General features: G+C 43.5%; 2 protein-coding genes across 9 annotated transcripts in view; one reads left to right on the top strand and one right to left on the bottom strand.

Moving 5' to 3' along the window:
- Positions 1 to 3,503, bottom strand: part of FAM234A (family with sequence similarity 234 member A) — a 31,940-nt gene extending 28,437 nt beyond the window's left edge. For 2 of the 6 annotated variants that reach the window (XM_007130376.3, XM_028499497.1), the window contains exon 1: positions 3,441 to 3,503. The gene's annotated coding sequence lies outside the window, so the exon portion shown is untranslated. Of the gene's footprint in view, positions 1 to 1,065; positions 1,770 to 2,007; positions 2,141 to 3,440 lie in introns of those variants that run through there. The other 4 variants (XM_055090491.1, XM_028499495.2, XM_028499496.1 and 1 more) reach the window with 3 other exon arrangements.
- Positions 3,504 to 12,038: 8,535 nt separating this feature from the next.
- LUC7L (LUC7 like) overlaps positions 12,039 to 21,364 on the top strand; it is a 31,644-nt gene continuing 22,318 nt past the window's right edge. The window contains exons 1-4 of one of the 3 annotated variants that reach the window (XM_024123388.3): positions 12,039 to 12,280; positions 13,114 to 13,184; positions 14,164 to 14,258; positions 18,303 to 18,401. In XM_024123388.3, coding sequence (XP_023979156.1) covers positions 18,306 to 18,401 — 96 coding nt within the window. In that variant the 5' untranslated portion in view covers positions 12,039 to 12,280; positions 13,114 to 13,184; positions 14,164 to 14,258; positions 18,303 to 18,305. The other 2 variants (XM_024123387.2, XM_055089882.1) reach the window with 2 other exon arrangements.

Raw genomic sequence — 21,364 nt, 5'->3', positions numbered from 1 at the left:
AGCGTACCACAAAAAAAAAAAAAAAAAAAAACAAATAAAATAACATGGAGTAAGCTTTTTTCCTGAGTTCTAAAGAAGATTTAATTTCCTTTGATTCCCCCACAAATCAGTGTTTCTTCTTGTCCTTACATTAAGGACAGCAGAAGCTCTTAAGAAGATAAAGTATAATTCTTACTTGATCACTTTTGATCAACCCTATAAATAGGCCTTAACTTCAATTTACTTATTTACCTTTATTTTTTAAAAACCTGTTGTCACATAAATGTTTAAATATTCATGAAAGTAGAGACCACCAGCCCCATTCATCCACGACCCAGCTTCAACAATTATCAACACAGAGCCAACCTTTTCCATCTACAGACCACACTTCTCTCCCATGCCCCACCTCCAATTTCTTAAAAAATTTGCTCCAATTTTTAAAAAGTTAGAGATATGCCACTTGATCTCTCAATATCTGCTTCCTGGTTATTCATTTAGGAATCAGCATTCTTCTTCTTTTTGGACACCACATCCAGACAACCTAAGCTCCATGAAGGATTTTACAAAGTCAGAGTGGGAACAAAACTCACTAAGTTTGTGGGTTTTCTAAAGACTGATTTTGGGTGAGGTACATAGTAAATTTTGCAACAACCACAAACCCTGTAGATTCTGATGTATCTCTTCAGTTGAACACCTCCTTTCAACGGCCGCTACTTTAGATCGTATTTTTATAACTTCTCACCTGGATTTCTGTAGCCCTCTCAAACCTTCCTTGATGCTGCAAGAGACAGCTTTCTAATATCTCCTGATCATGTCATTCCCCTGCTTGAAACTCTTGACTGATGTTTCACAACTTTAGAACAAAGCTCAGCCACCTGAGTTTGCCTGCAGGTCTTTCCACCACCTGGCTATCACCTACCTCTAGTATCATGTCTTCCCAAACCCTACACACAACGTCTTTTCCCCCGTCACAAGGCTGACCTACCAGTAACTCCTATTGGGCCTTCACAGCCCACTCAAACCAGACCCCCACCCACCCACCGCCCACCACTGCTCCATTCCCACTGAGCCACTGGTGAGACCTACCCCCAGATGGTGAGGAACTTCGGAGGGCATCACTCGTTTATTGCCTTTGTCTTCCCAGGACAAAGCATAGTGTGTGGTATAAAATAAACATACATATTCACCTGTCTGAATAAATGTCCAATTCTTGCTATGCTCTGCTTGTAAACTTTTCTAACTGATTTGAAATAGATAGCATGTATCAGACATAGGGGTCAATTTGACTACCTGACATCCACTCCTTCTCTCTGTAACAGCACCTGGATTTTCTTTGGGTAAATCCACTTTCCCACAAGCTTAGTGTGGTTCTGGTAACTTTGGGGAGGGCTCCTTACCCAGGGCTAGCTAACTAATCAGATTCACATGATTAGGACCCAACTGAATACTAGATCCAGAACTGCAACTGGAATTACAGGAATAGGCACTCTTTTCCCACAGGAGTGGTTTTAAAATATGTTCACAAGCTCTTTGATGTGCCTCCCTTCAAAGGTGAAGTCTTTAGTACCTAGTGATGCCAGCAAACAGAATGTGGCAGGAGCAGCAGCAAAATTCCAAAACTAGATCATAAAAACCATGGTGACTTCCACCGTCCTCTCTCTCCTCTCTTATCGCTTGCTCCGAGGGAAGACAACAACATGTGAGGATGTGGGCCCTGTGGCTAGGAAATAAGGACTCCAGCCAACAGGCAGCCAGCAAGGAACTGAGGCCTTGAGTGAGTGGACTGTCTTGGAGTCAGACCCTCCAGTCCCAATCAAGACTTTAAATGACTGCGTCCCCAGCCAATATCTTGGTTGTAACCCCATAGAGTCCTTGGGACTTCCCTGGTGGTCCAGTGGTTAAGACTCCATGCTCCCAATGCAGGGGACATGGGTTCGATCCCTGGTCGGGGAACTAAGATTTTGCATGCTGTGTGGAGCGGCAAAAAAAAAAAAAAGAATCCCATGAGAGTCCTTGAACTATAATCACCTAAGTCACTCCTGAATTCCTGACCCACAGAAACTGGTAATAAATGTTTGATGTTTTAATCCATTAAAACATCATTGATGTTGATTTGTTATGGAGCAGCAGATATACAAGCAGGTAGAGCAGAGGCAGGAACCTGAGAAGAAGAAAGGCAACATAGAGAGAAACAGGTCAAAGAGAAAGTGTGTGAGAGGATGGTAATAAGACCCCATCACTAAATCCTGGTGATCTCATTTAAGCCCCCGGCCCCATCTATTTCTGGTCCCCTGGACTTTCCTAAGTGAAAGTCGGTGGAATGCCTCCAGAGGTTGAACTAGTTTTAATGGACACTTGACACTTGAAGCCAAAAGCACTCCAATCCGTGCAACAAGGACTCAGAGAACTGGTAAAATGCCCAAATAAATGTCCACTTCATTGATAACAGGGTCATTTCCATTTCACTCTTTCCTGATCCGTATTCTCTCTTTAGCATGCTCCATATTTTGCTTATTTATCTTATTTATTATCTGTATCCTCCCGTAGAATTGAAGCTCCTTGAGGACAGGAATTCTGTCTTGATGAGTGCTATATGCCTGGCACCCAGCAGACACTCAGCACTTGCTGAGTTCATCTAAGCTGCTGTAACTTCAGGCTCACAGGGAAAGTGAAAAGAGAGCAATGGAGCCATCTGTTTGAGGCTCAGAACATTAGCAGCCTAGGGGTAGGTGAGCACATCACACAAGCTCCTCAGCTGAAATCACGGGGTTGCAAGTATTTGCAGTAGTCTATACCCTGATAACCTATCAGTCAGCTCCCAGGCAATCAAGTCATGGGGGAGGTGAGAACTCTCACAGACTGACAGCGTTCTTCCCCGCTTTTAAACTCTGCTTTGCTTTTGCTCAGTAAGACAGGCTGTAGGGAGCAATCATCTCTATAGATGAGTAACCGTCTGCTGAGCTTTGGGTTACTGAGCCAGTCGTCAAACAGACGCCGTCCTAGAAAGAGGACATGCATATCTGACCCTGGCGAGAGGCAGCTCATGGCCATACTGTTTTAGTATTAGTATATTTTTAATTACTTCCAGGCAACCCGTGCAGCGATGGCTAGCTTGCCTCCTATGCAGCCAACGGGGCTGGGAAGGTTCATAATGGGAGTTAAATCCTGTCTTTGGGGGAAAGCGGGGCTGAACTGAGCGCCATGGAAACCCAGGCTGCGGCAGTCGGTCCTGCCAACCCGCTGCGCTGCCCGGCTCCCGCCGAGCTCCTCCACCCACAGCGCGGCGCGGACACGCGCGGACTCCAACGCTGGGCGGTGGGCGAGAGCACGGGCGGGTTCTTGGGGCTGGGGTCTCCCGGGGCCCCGCGCCGACGCGGAGAGACACGGCCCGGGAGGGAAGAGGTGGACCCGAGCGAGGCCGCGGCGCGCACGCGCGAGAAGGAAGAGGACGCGCTACTCACCCGCCGCCGCGCCCTCCCGAGGCTGCCAGAGCTGCTGCCCGCACCGCCACCAGGCTGCTCGGCCCCGCCCCTGCGTCACTTCCGATCGGGCGGGGCGGAAGCGCGCTCAGGCCCCCCCCCACGGCCGGCTCCGTTGCTGAGCAACGCGGATGGTAGTGCCAGCCCCGCGGATTGCCTTGAGGGTGCTGCCGGTCTGCTGCGGTTCCGCGGTTGTTAGCGCGTTCGAGCATCTTTTCGTTGGTTTTACTTGCGTTGGCCCGACGTTTCCTCTTCCGGAAGTGCCTGTTCTGGTCGTTGGTCCAAGTTTCTGCTGAAAGGCTTGTCTTTTCGTGTTGTTTCGTGGCGCTCTGTATTGGATATTAAGTTTTTGTCGGTGGCGTGTGTTGTAAATATCTCGGTTTGCGTCTCGTCTTTTCACTTTAATATAAAAAAAGTGCCAATATTTTATGGTTAGTACTTTCTGTGTCTTGTTTAAGGAATCCTTTCCTGCCCCCTTACTCTCCCACGTATTTTCCTAATGGTTTTTTAAAGTTTTGATTTTACCATTTAAGTCCTTAATTCAGCTTGGAGTAGCTTTAGTATGGGGTAAGAAGGTAACTTCATTTTTTTTTTTTCCATTTGGATAACCAGGAGTCCTAATGCCATTTATTGAGTTGGTCCCTCTTTCCCCCAACGATCTGGCATATTTTTTTAAAAAACTCTGTATATGCAGGAGTTTCTGTTGGGTTTTTAAAATTCAGCTCTATTATTTTTTTAAGTAAATTTATTTATTTATTTTTGTCTGCATAGCTGCACGCGGGCTTTCTCTAGTTGTGTTGAGTGGGGGCTACTCTTCGTTGTGGTGCGCAGGCTTCTCATTGCGGTGGCTTCTCTTGTGGAGCACGGGCTCTAGGCACGCGGGCTTCAGTAGTTGTGGCTCGCAGGCTCTAGAACGCAGGCTCTAGAACACAGGCTCAGTACTTGTGGCGCACGGGCTTAGTTGCTCATCGGCATGTGGGATCTTCCCGGACCAGGGCTCGAACCCGTGTGTCCCCTGCATTGGCAGGCGATTCTTAACCACTGCGCCACCAGGGAAGTCCTCAGTTTTATTATTGATAACTTTGTCCTAATGCTCACACAAGGGGTTCTGCATCAAATCAGATTTCTTGTTAATTACCCCACAGTAATAGTAAGTATGAAACATCCCTCACACCTCCCACAGGCCTCCCCTGACCAAACCCATTGAGAACTGATGGAAATTTTTCCTTTGTGAGTGGACTGACACAACATCCCTAGGTGAGAGATTCAGAGAAATGACTTCCATCTGTTCATAAAGGGAAAGAGACATCTGTCCTCCTCATCTCCTGAAAGGATCCCCTCTGGACTCAAGTATTTTGATATTTAGATGAATATCTCCAGGCCCAGGCAGCCCCAGGGTACCTGAGGACCTAAGCCAGGCTGAAACGACTTGACCCTCTCAGAAAGATAAGGCAAGTTATTATACTTTTGAATCACAGCAATTAACTAGACAAATTACTACAGACTTCATTCTCCTAAGTATCTGAAGAGTCTCATGGGACTAGGGCTTTTTATTTGAGCACTGGGAAATGGAGGGAAGTCTTAAATGCCCACAGCTTCTTCCTGGGATCATTACATATTCTCTTCTGATGTGCAGGTGCCACACAATCTCAATTACAATACCCTTATAGTAACTCGTGATACCTGGTTGGACAGGTCCCTCCACCTTATTTTTCTTCTGGAAAGCTTCAGCCATTCATTCTTCGGTCAAAATCACAATCAGGCCAAGTTCCACAAAAGAACCCTGTAGGGCTTTTCAGTAGAATGGTCCCCAATCTGTAAATCACATTGGAAAACTGACATGATTTATCTTTTTACATAGAATGCGGGCTCAGGACTTCCCTGGTGGCGCAGTAGTTCAGAATCCACTTGCCAGTGCAGGGGACACGGGTTCGAGCCCTGGTCTGGGAAGATCCCACATGCCGCGGAGCAGCTAAGCCCCTGTGCCACAACTACTGAGCCTGTGCTCCAGAGCCCACAAGCCACAACTACTGAGCCCGCATGCTGCAGCTACTGAAGCCTGCTCACCTAGAGCCCGTGCTCCGCAACAAGAGAATCCACTGCAATGAGAAGCCCACGCACCACAACAAAGCGCAACGAGGAGTAAACCCCGCTCACCGCAGCTAGAGAAAGCCTTTGCGCAGCAGCAAAGACCCAATGCAGCCCAGCCCTGGTCTGGGAAGATCCCACATGCCGCGGAGCAGCTAAGCCCCTGTGCCACAACTACTGAGCCTGTGCTCCAGAGCCCACAAGCCACAACTACTGAGCCCGCATGCTGCAGCTACTGAAGCCTGCTCACCTAGAGCCCGTGCTCCGCAACAAGAGAATCCACTGCAATGAGAAGCCCACGCACCACAACAAAGCGCAACGAGGAGTAAACCCCGCTCACCGCAGCTAGAGAAAGCCTTTGCGCAGCAGCAAAGACCCAATGCAGCCATAAATAAATAAATAAGAAAGAACACGGGCTCAGACTCTCTCTGCACTTAATTTAGGCCTTCTATGATGTCTTACAGTAAGATTTTTATTTCTTTTGTTAGATGGCATTTTGCGGTTTTCAATGCTATTGATAATATTTTCTTGGGCATTCCCTGGCGGTCCAGTGGTTAGGACTCTGTGCTTCCATTGCAGGGGGCACGGGTTCGATCCCTTGTTGGGGAACTAAGATCACACAAGCCGTGAGGTGCAGTCAAAAAAAAAAGTGTCTTTAAAAAATATTACATTTTCCATTGTTGGCATATGGAAATAATGCAAAGATTTCCATATTTTTTTTAACCAGCAACCATGCTAAGAATGTTTTTAATACTTTGTTGGTGGATTCTTTTGAACTTTCTCAGAATGTAATCATATAATCTGAATAAAGACAATTCTGTTTCTTCCCCCTCAATCCTTATGTCTGTATTTTTCTTGCCATTCTGAGCTGATAAATAGAAGCAGTAGTGTGCATCTTTGTCCTGTTCCTGATTTTAAAGAGAATATTTACAATAGTTGACCATTTGCTGTAGGATTTTTTTTTTGTAGATACTCTTTAACAGGTTAGAAATGTTTCCTTCTATTCCTAATTCCCTAAGAGTTTTTTTTATTGTTGTGAAATAAAATTCATATTTTATGGCAAGACAAGAAAAATTTAACCATAAAAATTTCTTCTCTGCCCTCTGCCTCCCCTCTCCCCACCACTGTGCATTGTATATCTGCATTATGCGTCGACCAAACCTCCCCATTGGCAGAAATACCTGCTCAACCATAAACAGCAGCGTTCTCCCAGCACCCACAAGAAGGCTCCTTAAAAGATAACATTCTGGGCTTCCCTGGTGGCGCAGTGGTTGAGAGTCCGCCTGCCGATGCAGGGGACACGGGTTCGTGCCCCGACCTGGGAAGATCCCACATGCCGCGGAGCGGCTAGGCCTGTGAGCCATGGCCGCTGAGCCTGCGCGTCCGGAGCCTGTGCTCCACAACGGGAGAGGCCCGCATACCAAAAAAAAAAAAAAAAAAAAAAAAAAAAGATAACATTCTTTCTTGATCTTGTACGGGACCACATGACCTACCACGATGACACTTAGATCTGGATCATGTAAACTGTCAATAATATGTCATTTGATGTGCAGCCCTCTGTCTCAAAAAACTTGTAAAACTGTTCCTTGACTTCTAATGGGCAGAACAGTTCTCAGAGCTTTCTGAGTTGCTCTTCGTGGGTTATAGTCCTCAAATTTGGCTCAGATAAAATTTTTCATTTCTTTCTCAGGTCGATTGATTAATTTTTCATGTACATCATCAATGTGCATTGAATTTTATTAAGTATTTTTTTCTGCATCTCTTGTGATGATTATGCAGTTTTTCTCCTTTAATCTTTTTTTCTCCTTTAATATTTTAATGTGGTAAATGCTATTAACTTTCTAAAGATAACATCCTTGTATGCCTAGATTAAACCAATTTGCTCATGGCCTGTTATCCTTTTACATGTTGCTGGATTTCATTTGCTGGTATTGTTTAGAATGTTTGGCTCTATGTTTATGAGTGAGGTTGGATTATACTGCACTTTATTTTACTATCCTTGTCTAGTTTTGCTATCAAGATTATATTGGCCTCAGAATGAATTGGGGAATATTTAATCTTTTATATTTTTCAGAAAGGGTTGTGGATTGGAATGGTCTGTTCCTTTAAAAAGTTGGGTAGAAAACCAGTCTTTCACCAATAAAACTAGGTGGGCCTGATGCATTCTTTGAAGAAAAATTTTAAAGTAAGATTTATTAATACCTTGATGCTGGTGCATAAAACCCCAACTTATTAGAGGAGGAGGAGACAGAGGGAAACTTCAGATACTGAGGTGACGTTCTGGGTAATGTCAACTGAAAAAAAAACCCAACAAACCACACACACAACATGAGAGCTGTGAGTTCAGTTTTATTTGCGGTTTACTGAGGACTGTAGCAGGAGAGACAGCCCATCAGTGAGCTCTGAACTTTGGAATGGGGCGGGGCCGGGGGGCGGGGTCAGTATATATTATGTATATGCTGTTGGTGAGGGGAGTAACGTGCAATCTAGCATACATCTTGGTAGAGGTTGCTGCTAGTCTTGAGGGGCAGATGTCTCTGTTAATTATTTTACTGCTTTTCTAGGTATGAAAAGATGCAAGAAATTGGGTTCATAAAGTTTTGTAATGAAAATACCTACCTATCTGAAGGCCTGTTCTGCCAGTTTTCCTATAGCACAGAGGGCTTCATTTCTGAACTTCTTTCAGGGTGTGTTGAAGGTCAGCGACTGCAGTGGCTGTTCACCTAATCATTGTAGAGCCAGATGGAGAGCAACATTTTTTTTTTTTTTTTTAATTTTGGCTGCACCGGGTCTTAGTTGCAACATGCGGGATCTTTTTTTTCTTTTTCTTTTTCTTTTTTTTTCAGTTGCGGCATGCAGACTTCTTAGTCTTATCCACTGAGCCACCAGGGAAATCCCAGGCTTAAGGCTTTTAAAGACTGATAGCATAAGTCTGGTTTTTGCCCCAAGATGGATGACACTTTAAATTTTTGACATTTCTGACTTGCTGTTCTTAAAATGAAGCAATATTACAGCCTTTTGACTCTTGAGAAAAATTAAAATTTAGAGAAAGTAAAATAGAATTTTCACTAGTATACAAGTGTGTGTTTTTTTCCTTTGTACTTTCACATACATTGTAATATTTAGAGTTAGAGCTTAATTTTATTAAGTGTATCTTAGTGTTTTATTTGTTTTTTCCATGGTTAGCAGTCTCCTCCTCTCTGGGGGCCTTCTTTCCCCTCTTCCTAGAACTGCAGCAAGACCCCACTGTGAGAAGGTTGGACCAACGCTGGCTGCCTCTGCCTACCTGCTCCTGTGGACTGTCAGGGTCTCTCCTAGGCATCACACGAACCTGCTGGCCATCATCATTCTCTTCCTGCAGTTCAGATGCTTTTTCAGCCATCACACAAACTGCTGCAAGGGGCCTGAGAAAGATTTTAAATTACTCTTTTAGTTTATTTAACAGTTACATGGCAGTTCTGACTTTATTGTTATTATTGTGTCCATTTTAATATTATATTTTTCTAGGAATTTTCCATTTAATACAAGGTTTCAAATATAGTGGCATAAAGTTCATAGTGTTCTCTTAGTTTTTAATTTCTTCTCTCCCTGTGGTTACACTCCCATTTTATTCTTTAGTTTGTGCTATCTCTCTTTTTTTTTTCCATCAGTTTCACCAGAAGTTTGTCTATGTTGTTAGTCTCTTCAAAAAACCACCTTTTGGGACTTCCCTGGTGGCGCAGTGGTTGAGAATCCGCCCACCAATGCAGGGGACACGGTTCGATCCCTGGTCTGGGAAGATCCCACATGCCGCAGAGCAACTAAGCCTGTGAGCCACAACTACTGAGCTGGCATGCCACAACTACTGAAGCCTGTGCGCCTAGAGCCCTAGAGCCCATGCTCCGCAACAAATGAAGGCACCACAATGAGAAGCCCGTGAACCGTAACAGAGTAGCCCCCACTCGCTTCAAGTAGAGAAAGCCTGCGCGCAGCAACGAAGACCCAATGCAGCCAAAAAAAAACCTCAGAAAAACAAAACACCACCTTTTGGCCCAGTTGATCCTTTCTATTGTATGTTTATTTTCTTTTATGTTGATTTCTGTCTTCTTTTTGTAATCTCCTTTCTGCTTTATTCAGTCATGTTGTGTTTTTCCTTTTCTAACTCAAGTTGAATGCTTGTTAGGTCATAAAATTACAGCCTTTAAAAAAATATTTTAAGCATTTAAGACTATACATTTCCTTTTTTTTGGGGGGGGGGGTTGCCATACCACGCAGCTTGCAGGATCTTAGTACCTTGACCAGGGATTGAACCCTGGGCCCCTACAGTGAAAGTACCTCCACTGGACTGCCAGGGAATTCCCTACATTTCCTTCTTTTTTAAAAAAAATACATTTATTTAGTTTTGGCTGCATTGGGTCTTCGTTGCTGCACACGGGCTTTCTCTAGTTGCAGCGAGTGGGGGCTACTCTTCATTGTGGTATGCGGGCTTCTCATTGCGGTGGTTTCTCTTGTTGCGAGGCACGGGCTCTAGGCACGCAGGCTTCAGTAGTTGTGGTGCATGGGCTCAGTAGTTGTGGCTCGCGGGCTTAGTTGCTTTGCAGCATGTGGCATCTTCCCAGACCAGGGCTCGAACCCGTGTCCCCTGTGTTGGCAGCAGATTCTTAACCACCGTGCCACCAGGGAAGCCCCCTACATTTTTTAAAAAATTGAAGTATAGTTGATTTACAATGTTGTGTTAGTCAAAACACTTTAAAAGGTGTATATTGAAATCCACTTTTGTGATGGTGTATTTGTGTTTCCTGCAGTTCTGTCGTCTTTTGGTTTGCATATTTTGAGGCTATTTGATTAGGTGCATGCAAGATTAAAATAGTTGAATCTTACTGTGAACAAAACCCTTTTCAATACAATGACTTCTCCATCCTTAATATTTTTTCCCTTAAACCTTATACTGTAACTATATCAGCTTTGTTTATGTTGGTGTTAGCCTACATATTTTCCCACACTTTTACTTTCAACCTTTACACATCTTTGTATTTCAAGTGTATTGCTTCTAAATAGCATAAAAATGGATTTTCATGAAATCCTATTTGATTTTCTCTTTTAACTAATAAATTTAATCTCTTTATAGTTATTGTGATAATAACTTGTTTGAATTTGTTTCTACATACTATTTTTTAAATTTTTAATTTTGGAAATATTTTAGATTTACAGAAAAATTGCAAAAATAGTACAAACATTCCCATATACCCTTCCCCAAGTTTCTCCTTGGGTTCATATCTTACATAACTGTGATACATTTGTCAAAACTAAGAAATTAACATTAATACATTGTTATTAACTAAATCACATATTTTTTTTTTTTTTTTTTTTGCGCCATGCCCCATGGCATATAGCATCTTAGTTCCCTGACCAGGGATCAAACCCGTGTCCCCTGCATTGGAAGTGTGGAGTCTTACCCACTGGACTACCAGGGCAGTCCCACCTTTTGACTTGCCTTGATCAATAGGTAATGGTAGAAGGAGAGTTCTAGGGGTCTCAGCCTAGGCCTTAAAAGGACTGACAGCTTCCACTGCTTCCCCTGGGGCAGCCAGCTGCCATACTATGTAGTAAGCTGGGCTAGATTTCAGAATGTTATGATGTCATGTACAGAGACAGAAGCCACATGGAGAACCACAGAGGGTCCAGACCATCAGTGTAGCCTTCTTGGATCTTTGCTCAGCCCAGTTTCATACAAGCAATTTTGTGAACCAAGCCAAATCACCTAGAGCAAAGAGCCCAGGGCCCAGCTAAGCCCTGCCTGAACTCCACAGAATAATGAGAAATAATAAATTGTTTTTGTTTTACACCATTGAGTTTTGAAGCGGCTTGCTACACAGAAATAAATAATTGACCTGCTTTACCATAAAATGGATTTTTTTATATGAGGCAAAGTTGTGCAGGATTCCATGTCAGTAAATCAGGCATCCTGCAGGCCTTTGGGTGTGAGGGCACTGCAGTCGGAACAAGCAAATACACATCTGAATATGTGGACAGTTCCAATGGTATGAATCACGGTCCCCTACTGTCCGCTGTACGCATGTGCCAGAGGCTCATCGTCAGTCTTGGAAGTGGCCAGGGCTAGAGCAGTCTCGGTGGATGGCAGACTGTGAACTCAGGGACCACCACCAAGTAGTAGTCACAGAACCTAACAGGAACTCCATGCTTCATTTAACTTTCACAAGTCATGTGACAGGCACCATTTTCACAGGTGTAAAAAAACAGTCTGAGAAGCTAAAGGATACATGCCCAGTTTCACGGCTAGAAAGAAAACACGGGATTTATTTTCTTGTTTTGTATTGTCTACATTTATTTCACTTTATTGCGGTTTAGCCTCGGCGGAGCACATAAGTTTTGGGCTCCACACTAAAATCAGGGTTGGGACTTTGGCCCCGCCCCTTGCACGGCTTGCATGTACATCGGAGACTCTGGCTCCGCCCCCAGACTACATTTCCCAGCAGGCCACGCGCCGGTGCCGACGCAGTTCCTCCCGGCGTGCCCCGCGGCGGGAAGAAGCCGAGCGGGTTCGAGGCCGACGCGACCCTTCTTCGTTGCCGCCGCGACCCTTCTTCGTTGCCGCCGCGCTGCCGCCGCCGCCCCCGCCGCTGCCGCTGTCTGAGAGAAGCCGTCGCGGCCGCTCCTGCCGTTCCCTCCGGCCATGTCCGCCCAGGCGCAGATGCGGGCCCTGCTGGACCAGCTCATGGGCACGGCCCGGGACGGTGAGTAGGGGCGGCCGGCCAGGCGGGGGTTGGGGCGGGAGCGAGGCGAGGCCGCCGGGCGGCCTGAGGCGGGGGGCCACGACCGTCTGCGCCTGCGCGGGCGTCCTCCCCTCCCCCGCGCGCCGACCGGGGGCGCCGGGCCTTTGTTTGAGCTCTTCCCGCAGGCTGGGTCCCCGGCGGGCTCCTCCGTCGGAGCCCGCGTCGTCGGTGGGGCGCCAGCCCCCTCCCCGTTGACCTTCCTGCGATTTCTCCGCCCCCTCCTCCACCCCCGCGGCCCCCGCCGCCCCTCGAACCGGGAGTCGGCGAAGGGTTGCAGCCAGCGTGGGCTCTGGGCGCTGGCAGCGGGCTGGCGGAGCGCCTCCGCGCAAGGGAGCCGGATGGCCTGGAAACCCCGGCCGTTCTTGTTCTGTACCGTTGCAAGGGGAGCCGTAAATTGAGCTTTTCTAACGGGGGTTCCTGCCGCGTGCTTTTCCAGCCCCCTTTTCCTCTAGCCACACAGGAGAGCCTCTGTTTAGCCAGCGCTTGGCAGTCGTTAGGTAGGTTGTACTGTAGGGAGGAGCGCAAGATCATGATGGTTGTCTCAGGAGAAAGCGGTTGCATCTTTGCAAAACTATATACCTGCTGTGGTTTTTGTTTTCTTTTCTACCGAAGTAATGAAGTTGTAAGTTCACACTGGCACATTCGCAGGGCTGTGCAGATTGTTTGCACTTTATTTCATAGGCGAATAAGTGCTTTTTAGCTTTCTTTGTATATTGAGTTGCTTTTGAATTGCTTCCCATATTTTTATTTCATACAAACTGAACAATTGTGGCCCCTCTATTTTATTTATAAAGGTTCAGTGTATCTTTGCCTGCCTACATCAATCTGCAAGGGAGTTGCAGAAAAGCCTCATGTTCATCGAGCCGTGAGTCACAACCAATTTCTAAGCTGTTATAACAAAAAAGTGTTTGCTTTTTTTCACAAGTAACTTTAAAAGTGTAGTTTAGAAAGAAAACATTTTCAATAAAAAGACACTACATTAATCCTGGATGCTTGCAAATCCTAAAATATATTCCTCCTTTAGTATTACACAGCTCTGTGTCATATACACAGATTAGCTTTAAAATTTGTCACATTCCACTTTGCCTTTACTTTTATGTATCATTCCCCTGACTTCCTTACTGCAGGTTGGGCAAGAAAACTTTTCCTTTAAAACTTTTCAACAGCGGGCATAAAATTCTGCAGCTGAGGTCTTGAAGAATGCAGATGGGTACAGTATGTGTTGAAACTCACAGTGTGTATTGACTAACCTAGTTCCTTTTTTGCCTTTTTTTTTTTTTCTTCTTGGTATTGTCTTGTTAAAAGTGACTCTCAGGTGCCAACTGTCTTTTTTAAGGGTGGGGGTTAAAGGGGGATAGGTAGACTAGGTTCAGATTATTTATCAGTCAGTAGTAGAGAGAGAAAGCTTTCTTCATATAATTTTCGGCAAAATACTGCCTATACGTTGGTCTATAGCAAAATGATTAGACTAATAAGTAGCTTTCGTTGGAAACTACCAGCTTTAAGTCATACATGGTGATTCATCGCCCTCTGATTAGCATGGGTTTTGGTATCTCATTGCCCACATGTATGTGTGGGGCTAATGGCCGTTTGGTGCTCAGCATTTTCCTTCTGACTCCTTGACTTCTTTGGCACAATGACGGAGTCAGATCTCTGTAAGTGTGATTCTTCGTGATATATTTAGCATCAAAAATCATCTGTATTTCGTTCCAGTTGTAAATACCTCTAGATCAGCTTTTCAATGTATTTGGTAGTCTGCAAATCATCCAGGTGAATTGTACCAGTTATGCTTTTGTGCTTAATGTGATAATATTGTCTTATTTAAAACCACACATGAATTTCAGGAGACGAAACCAGACAGAGGGTCAAGTTTACAGATGACCGTGTCTGCAAGAGTCACCTTCTGGACTGCTGCCCCCACGACATTCTGGCTGGGACGGTAGGTACATTTGGGGGGGATGTCATAGGACACTCAAACATGGATGCTGTGTAGGCACTGAAAGTTTTTCAGGTTGAATTCTGTTTTCCTTTACCAGGCAGAAATTACCTACTGCCCTTCAAGTGATAGGTTCTGTTAGTTTGGCGGAATTTTATATAACGACATATTTCATTTTTATAAAGTTCTTTTTGTAAAGTTATCAGGTTTTTGTAGAGTCATTTATACTGAGGTATTCACAGCTAAGTAGTGCAAATACTAGTTTCCTTTGGCTTTAGCAAAAAGAGTATTTCAGGTCAGCCTGTAGCTCTAAGATTCTGGGTTGGTTTGTTTTCAAGTTAAACACATGTTAGACTTTTGATCTAACGAGGTATGTTTCTTCCCCAGGTTTTTAGGTTTTTGAAAAATCAGGACTAACATCAATTTGCAATTTTGTGTTATGACACCCTTTCAAGAAATCAATACATGATCCAATAAGTGTAGACCTCTCTACTTCTAAGTGAAGTGTAAAATTCTAAGTGAAACTTTAAGTAAGTTCACTTCAGATGAACCAAACAGATAGATGCTAGTTTTGCAGAATGTGCACTTATTCAAAATTAGGTAGGATTTAAGAAGACTAAAGAGTGTGGATTACCTACGGTGATTCAGCCACTTACAGAAAATGCGTCCTGTAAACACCATCACCGTTTTAAGATTTCACAGCTCCCTCCTGGAATGTCTACTCATTTTGAGGGTCAAATGTGCATGTGCTGGGGAACATTTTCTTCATAATTAATTGTTGCTTTTATTATTACCATTTTGGGGGAGCAGCGTCTGGAAAACTGCTCAGGTGTATTGAATCTTCTTAAGCTGGCTCTTCTGACAGCAAATAGGAAATGAAAGCCAAGCCTTGTGCCTTTGTTAGCCTGGGTTTTGCCTGCGGTTGACCTGGTATAGGAAAACGTTATAACTCCTGTGTGCTCCAGATAGTTGTGGGTGCCATCACTGTAGACTACTGGCTTCCACTGGTCATAAGCAGTCAGCGGTAGGATACTCCTGTAGGAGGCATCATAACCTGGAATTGCTGGTAGGTCTTAGTGGAAGAAGTCAAAGGGAGTAGAGGGACATGCACCAGAGTGAAGCAGTTCAACCATATTTTTCTTGATTGGATCCCTATGTAGCATTGTTCCAGAATGCTGGTGAATGAGGGCATTTCCTGCAAATGTTTATTGTGTTAGGTATAGGTTCATTTGCCAGATACTTGTTGGACACATACTCTGTGCCAGGCACTGGGGATGTGGTACCAATAAGACAAAATCTTTACTCTCATCTAATGGAGGAACAGGACAGACAGTAAATAATGAATGAGTAGGTTCTGGACTGTTGGATAGGGTGATAAGGAAAGGCCTCGCAGGAAAGTGGGAGCAAAGACCTGAATGGTGAGAAAAAACACGTGTGCGTTTGGGGGATTAACGCTCCAGGTGGATGGCTGGAGCAGAGGGAAGCAGGGGTGCCTCAGGTGCCTCTGGGCTGGTGTGCTTCAGGGGGAGGGAGACAGAGGCTGTGGAACCAGAGCAGTGATGAGAGGCCAAGGACTGCTCAGCATCACTCTGTCCCGCGTGGGTTACAGGGCAGCTCAGACTGAGGAGGACAGAGCCCAGGAGACCCATGTTCATGTGAGGGTGCCGTGAACAAGTGTGCAGGGTCGTGAGGTCAGTTGAGATGAAGGTTGGGAATTTGGATGGTGTTGTAAAGGTTGAGCCTTACTGGTGTGGGCTACGTGGAGGTGGCAAGTGAGAGGTAGAGTTTGTGTTGTGTTAAATTGGAATGAATATAATTCTTTAGAACACAGCTGCAAGATGAAAATGCTTATAACCCTCAGCTTGCCAAGGGCTGCTCCACACCCAAATTTTTGCTCAAAACTGTCTCCTGTCAGTAGGGGTGAGACAACGGAGGAATGGAAGCAATCATTTTATTGAGGCTTGATGGGAAAATATATTGATTAGTAAGAGCAGAGGGATAGCTGGAGGGAAGGTAGTGTAACTTGTCTCGGTGGAAGAACTTTGGTTTCCTGAAGGTTCTAGAAGGAGTCTTTATTTGCCCTTCCCTGTCTGCAGTGTGAGTCCACTGGAAGGTAGAGAACACAGATGTTTGTTCAGTAAAAAAAAAAGGGGGGGGGTCTGACATGTTGGATTTGACAGCCATTTGGAATATTTTGGAAGAAGTTTATGAGTGTGGTATTTCAGCTCTGCTTGGTGTTTGGCTGCCAGGGGAATTGGCCAGTACTTCCTTGCCTCCTTGGCAAAGCTGAAAAGCTACATCCAGAGTAATCATGGAACCCCAGGCCTGTCTTCCACTTGCTTTAGCAGTGGCTGCTTGAGAGCTCCCACCTGAAGGAAGATAGTGGTGAATTTTGCTTTATGTGTGGTTCCCTAATGTCAAAATTTTCTTGACAGTTGGAGTTTTTAGAATGGAAATTGATCTGCAGTTAAAATTATAGTACTCAGCGGTTTCGGTGCTTGCTTCATCTGGAGGTGGTTTTCCTTTGAGTAACAGAATTTCGGTAGCTTTTAAGGAATTTCTGATAGCTATCTCATTTTTCAGCTGTTGCACTTAGTTTTGTTTGTGGAAGCTATATATTTTTAAAGAATTATACTTGCTATTTAAAAGAGTGAAGGAAGCAAAAGTTGTCAGCTTTACAGCGATAGCAATTTTAGCTGCAACTTTGGCTTTTGGAACTTTGGTTTCCCTACCTCTGGATTCCCCACGTAACCAACATGCATAAACTACACATGACTTCGGAGTAAGCATAATGAAGGAGAAAAGAGCTTTTGGCATGTAGCCTTCAGTCAAAATGAAGATAAACTCCACCCTAGGCAGTCCCCTCATGGCTCTGTCACTGGGATACTGAAGGAAATTTTGTTAAGAGCATGGCCTCACTTTCTGAGATTCGGACCCAGGAGTCAGGCACTGCGAGCCTCTCTCATGTGCCTAAAAACTAAAATGTTGAGGGTTTTGTAACCATGAAGATTTTTTTAATCTCGTTTTGAACACACTTGTAGTTTGAGCTTAAAGGAGTTCCTGAACGCCATCATTCTTTGTTTGCTAGTCGTACTTGCGACCAACAGCTTGGGTTCCCGAGGTGTCTCCTCACTGGGCTGTTGGGTTTTGTTAACTTGCATTCTCTGACTTATTAGCCTGACCCTCAGCATCCAAAGGTCCCTGTTGCCGTTTAGATGATCAGAGGTGGGGGTGGGGGTGTCCCTGTACAGGGTCCTCTACTTAGGATTTAGATAAGAAATACGCACTGCTAATTGTTCTGTACGTGCTCACAACATGTAATAGCACATCAGGCGAATCTTACTGATAACACAAACAATTTGTTTTGTTAAAAGAGCCTTTTTTTCAAATGGGGCAAGTGAATGGTCCAGTCTGTGTTCCCAGTTACGTGTGCAGAGCCATTTAGCAGGTTAGGAGAATGTTTGGAGAATTGCTTTGGCTCTGAATCAGCCTGTTCTGCTTTATTTCCTTTGGTATACAAAGAGCTACACGAAGCCAGGTGTTAGGTTATGTTGTAATTTCCAAAACCTGGTTTCTCTCTGTTCTTTCTTTTTCCTCTTTTTGTCTCTGTAGCATCTTTAGTAGTCAAGGCTGCAAGAAGGAATGCGTGGAAACTTGTTGCTATCAGTGATACTTTTGTTTCCTGGCCTCTTCCTTGCCACCCTCTTACCCCTCATGCTGCTATTCACTGAATAAACATTTCTTATGTGACTAATGCAATAATAAAACTGGCAGAAGCTAAACAATGAAAACATTACTAGTCTATTTCTGGTTCTATAAGAGATATAAATCATTACACTTAAATGCACCTGTTCTCAGTGTCATATAGTCATGACGGTATCAATAAAAGGAAAATAAGGCTTCTTAGCCATATTGTTTTTAAATTTTCTTATCATAGTTAATATCCAAAAAGGTATTGTTTATTTTGATGACAGCTAAAACACCAGGTCACGTGCTTCCTACAAATGGGTAGATGTTCATGTGTAAATTTTCGTTTCTTTCTCACAGCGCATGGATTTAGGAGAATGTACCAAAATCCACGATTTGGCCCTCCGAGCAGATTATGAGATTGCAAGTAAAGAAAGGGACCTCTTTTTTGAATTGGATGTAAGTTTTATTTTGTGTTAATTATTCCCTACTGTGAAGAGCCAAATACTGCACTAACAAGAATAATGTAACCTATGTAAGTTATGAAGAAGAATAATGATATAGATGTCATTCCACCACTCTCTGGCTGGGAGCTAGAACGTGGCCAGTACCGATTTGTGTCTGTGTGTCTATCATCCCTATTCCGTTCTGTGTTTTGTATGTATCATTTTTCTTTAACAATGTTTCTTATTACATATTTTATGATTCCTTGGACATTGTGTTTATTCTTCTTTTTGAGTCTTATAAAAATGGTTTCCTAGCATAGGTAACCTTTAATAACTTTTTTCCTTCAGTGTTATGTTCCAGTTTACATATTTTGTTGAGTATGGTTTGTTTGTTTTCATTGCTGCTTGAGTATTCCCCAAACTATCCATTTTGTATTCATAGATTCCATTTTGTATTCATAGACAATTGGGTTGATACTAGTTTCTTTTTTTATTTTTTATTCTTAAACTATTGTGAACAGTGTTATAAATGTTCTTGAATATCTTCTTGGTGCACATGTACAAGGGTTTATCTAGGGTATATTCCTAGGAGGGGAATTGCTGGATTGTAGGAGAGGGACGTTTATTCTTGCAAGATCTGTAATGTTGTCTTTTTCTTTTTTCTCCCTGTTGTTTGAGAAAGTGTATCAGTTTACAGCCCTAATAGCAGTGTACACATCCTCACTAACATTTGGTATTGTCAGACCATTAAATTTTTTCAATTTAGTGGTTATAAAATGGCATTTCATAACTTTATTGTCATTTTTGCCTCCCAAAGGAGCCTTTTTTAGACCTTTTCCCATAATTTGTCTACTTCCCCACCATGAAATTTTGATACCACAGATACCCAGCATATCAGTTTATGTGATCCTTTCCAGGCCACAAACCATTGTGATATCTAAGATTTTTTTCACTCTTCATGACAAGTTTTCATCCCTGTCCCCATTGAGAATGCATGACTGTCATTCCATTCTATTTATTTATTTATTTATTTATTTAGATTTTTTTTTTTTTTTTTTTTTTTTTTTTGGCCACACTTTGTTGCTTGTGGGATCTTAGTTCCTCGACCAGGGATTGAACCCAGGTCCCCTGTAGTGGAAGCACCAACTCCTAACCACTGGACTGCCAGGGAATTCCCATGGAGTCACTCTGTTATTTTTTTCTTTTTCCAAATCCTCCATCCCTGGTGTGACCAGAGGTCAGTGAGGGGTTTGATGCCATTCAGGTTCCTCAGTGAAGACTGGGAAGGCACTGAGCTTGGTGGGAGGAAGTCAGAGAAAAGTAAAACCAAGGAAAGACTTTTTCTTTTTCTGCCAATGGACATTTTAGAGGATATATTATAGCTAGAGTCAATTCTACTTAAATCAGTAATCTTAAAAAGTGATTAAAATTATAATTTCTTTTTCAAGTACAGTCTTCAACGTCAGCGTTGATTCTTTGAATTAACTAAAAATGCCTTTAGCAACAAACAGCTCAACTAATAGATGGGGCTTGGAGATGGAAATTTTCTTGATTGTGAGTTTAAATTTTTTAGTACCTGAAAAACACTTACGTAGAGGCCATTACCTTGGGATATCAGAAACAGATACACAGATGTATAGGTTAAATTTTCAGTTTTAGTAACGTAATTTTTTTTTTGCGGTACGTGGGCCTCTCACTGTTATGGCCTCTCCCGTCGCGGAGCACAGGCTCCAGACGCGCAGGCTCAACGGCCATGGCTCACGGGCCCAGCCGCTCTGCGGCATGTGGGATCTTCCTGGACCGGGGCACGAACCCGTGTCCCCTGCATCGACAGGGGGACTCTCAACCACTGCGCCACCAGGGAAGCCCAGTAACGTAATTTTTTTGGATCACAAATCTAAGCATTTCTGCTACATGAGAATGTCACTGTACTTTTTAAATTCCCTGATGAATTTATGCTGAAGAATAGATGAATAGAAGAAATTTAGACTACAGAAAGACTGAAACATATATGGTAATTTAGTATTTTATGAAAGGCATGTGTTCAGCCACTGTGGAGATGAGTTTTTCAATGAACACTATTAGGAACTATGGATTATGATAGTTGGGGGAAAAACCAGGTAGGATCCCCCAAAAGAGAATTTTGTTCTGTCATCTTGACATGTTATAAAGCCTAGAAGCTATAAGGGAAAGGTGGATACATTTTTATGAGTAGGGACTTAAAATATTAGCCTATCAAAAATTCCTATACATAAAATAAGACAATTCAACTGGGACAAAATATTTGCAGCATATATGACGAAGGGCAAGTATCCTTTGTATATGGAATTCATCATGATTGAGAAGAACCATAACAATAGGTGAATAGAAAGTGGGCAAAGGATAGAAAAGGACACTTTCTGGTAGGCATCTAATCCTATGGCAGATACTCACCCTCACTCAGAGCTAGGAGATGGAGAGTTAAGTAATCCTGATACACCTCCTGGATAATTGAGCATCTGAAGATGTGAAAGCACATCCCAGCAGTGCTAGTTCTGAGCGTATATCTGACCGATACTTTTGCATATGTACAAAGATAAATTTGCTCCAGAATATTCCTGCAGCATTAGAGCTGCAGAAAGCCAAAACCTTCTTCAGTGAGGCTTCTTCAGTGAGGGCTTGGCTAAGTCATTGCTCTTCTTTACAATGGAATGATGTATAGCTATGGAAAGAGGATTGAGTTCAGTGTAGTTCAGTGTATGTTGTTGTGAAATTATCTTCGAGATAAAGAGGAAAAGCAAGTGTGATATGATGGCCTCCGTAGTGTGATTTTTAAAAAGGAAGGACATTTATACGCATTGACGTGCCTAGATGTACAGAGTAGTTTTAGAAGAAACCAAGAGATTATGAACATTCTTGTCTTAGTTGGAGGGCTCGAGTGGGTCATGAGACCTTTTTGTATTGTGAAAATTTACCATTTGCAGGAGTACCTTTTCC

The sequence above is a fragment of the Physeter macrocephalus genome, chromosome 14, assembly GCF_002837175.3.
Source record: "Physeter macrocephalus isolate SW-GA chromosome 14, ASM283717v5, whole genome shotgun sequence".
NCBI classification, from domain to species: domain Eukaryota; kingdom Metazoa; phylum Chordata; class Mammalia; order Artiodactyla; family Physeteridae; genus Physeter; species Physeter macrocephalus.
This window is presented reverse-complemented; position numbering and strand designations above follow the sequence as displayed.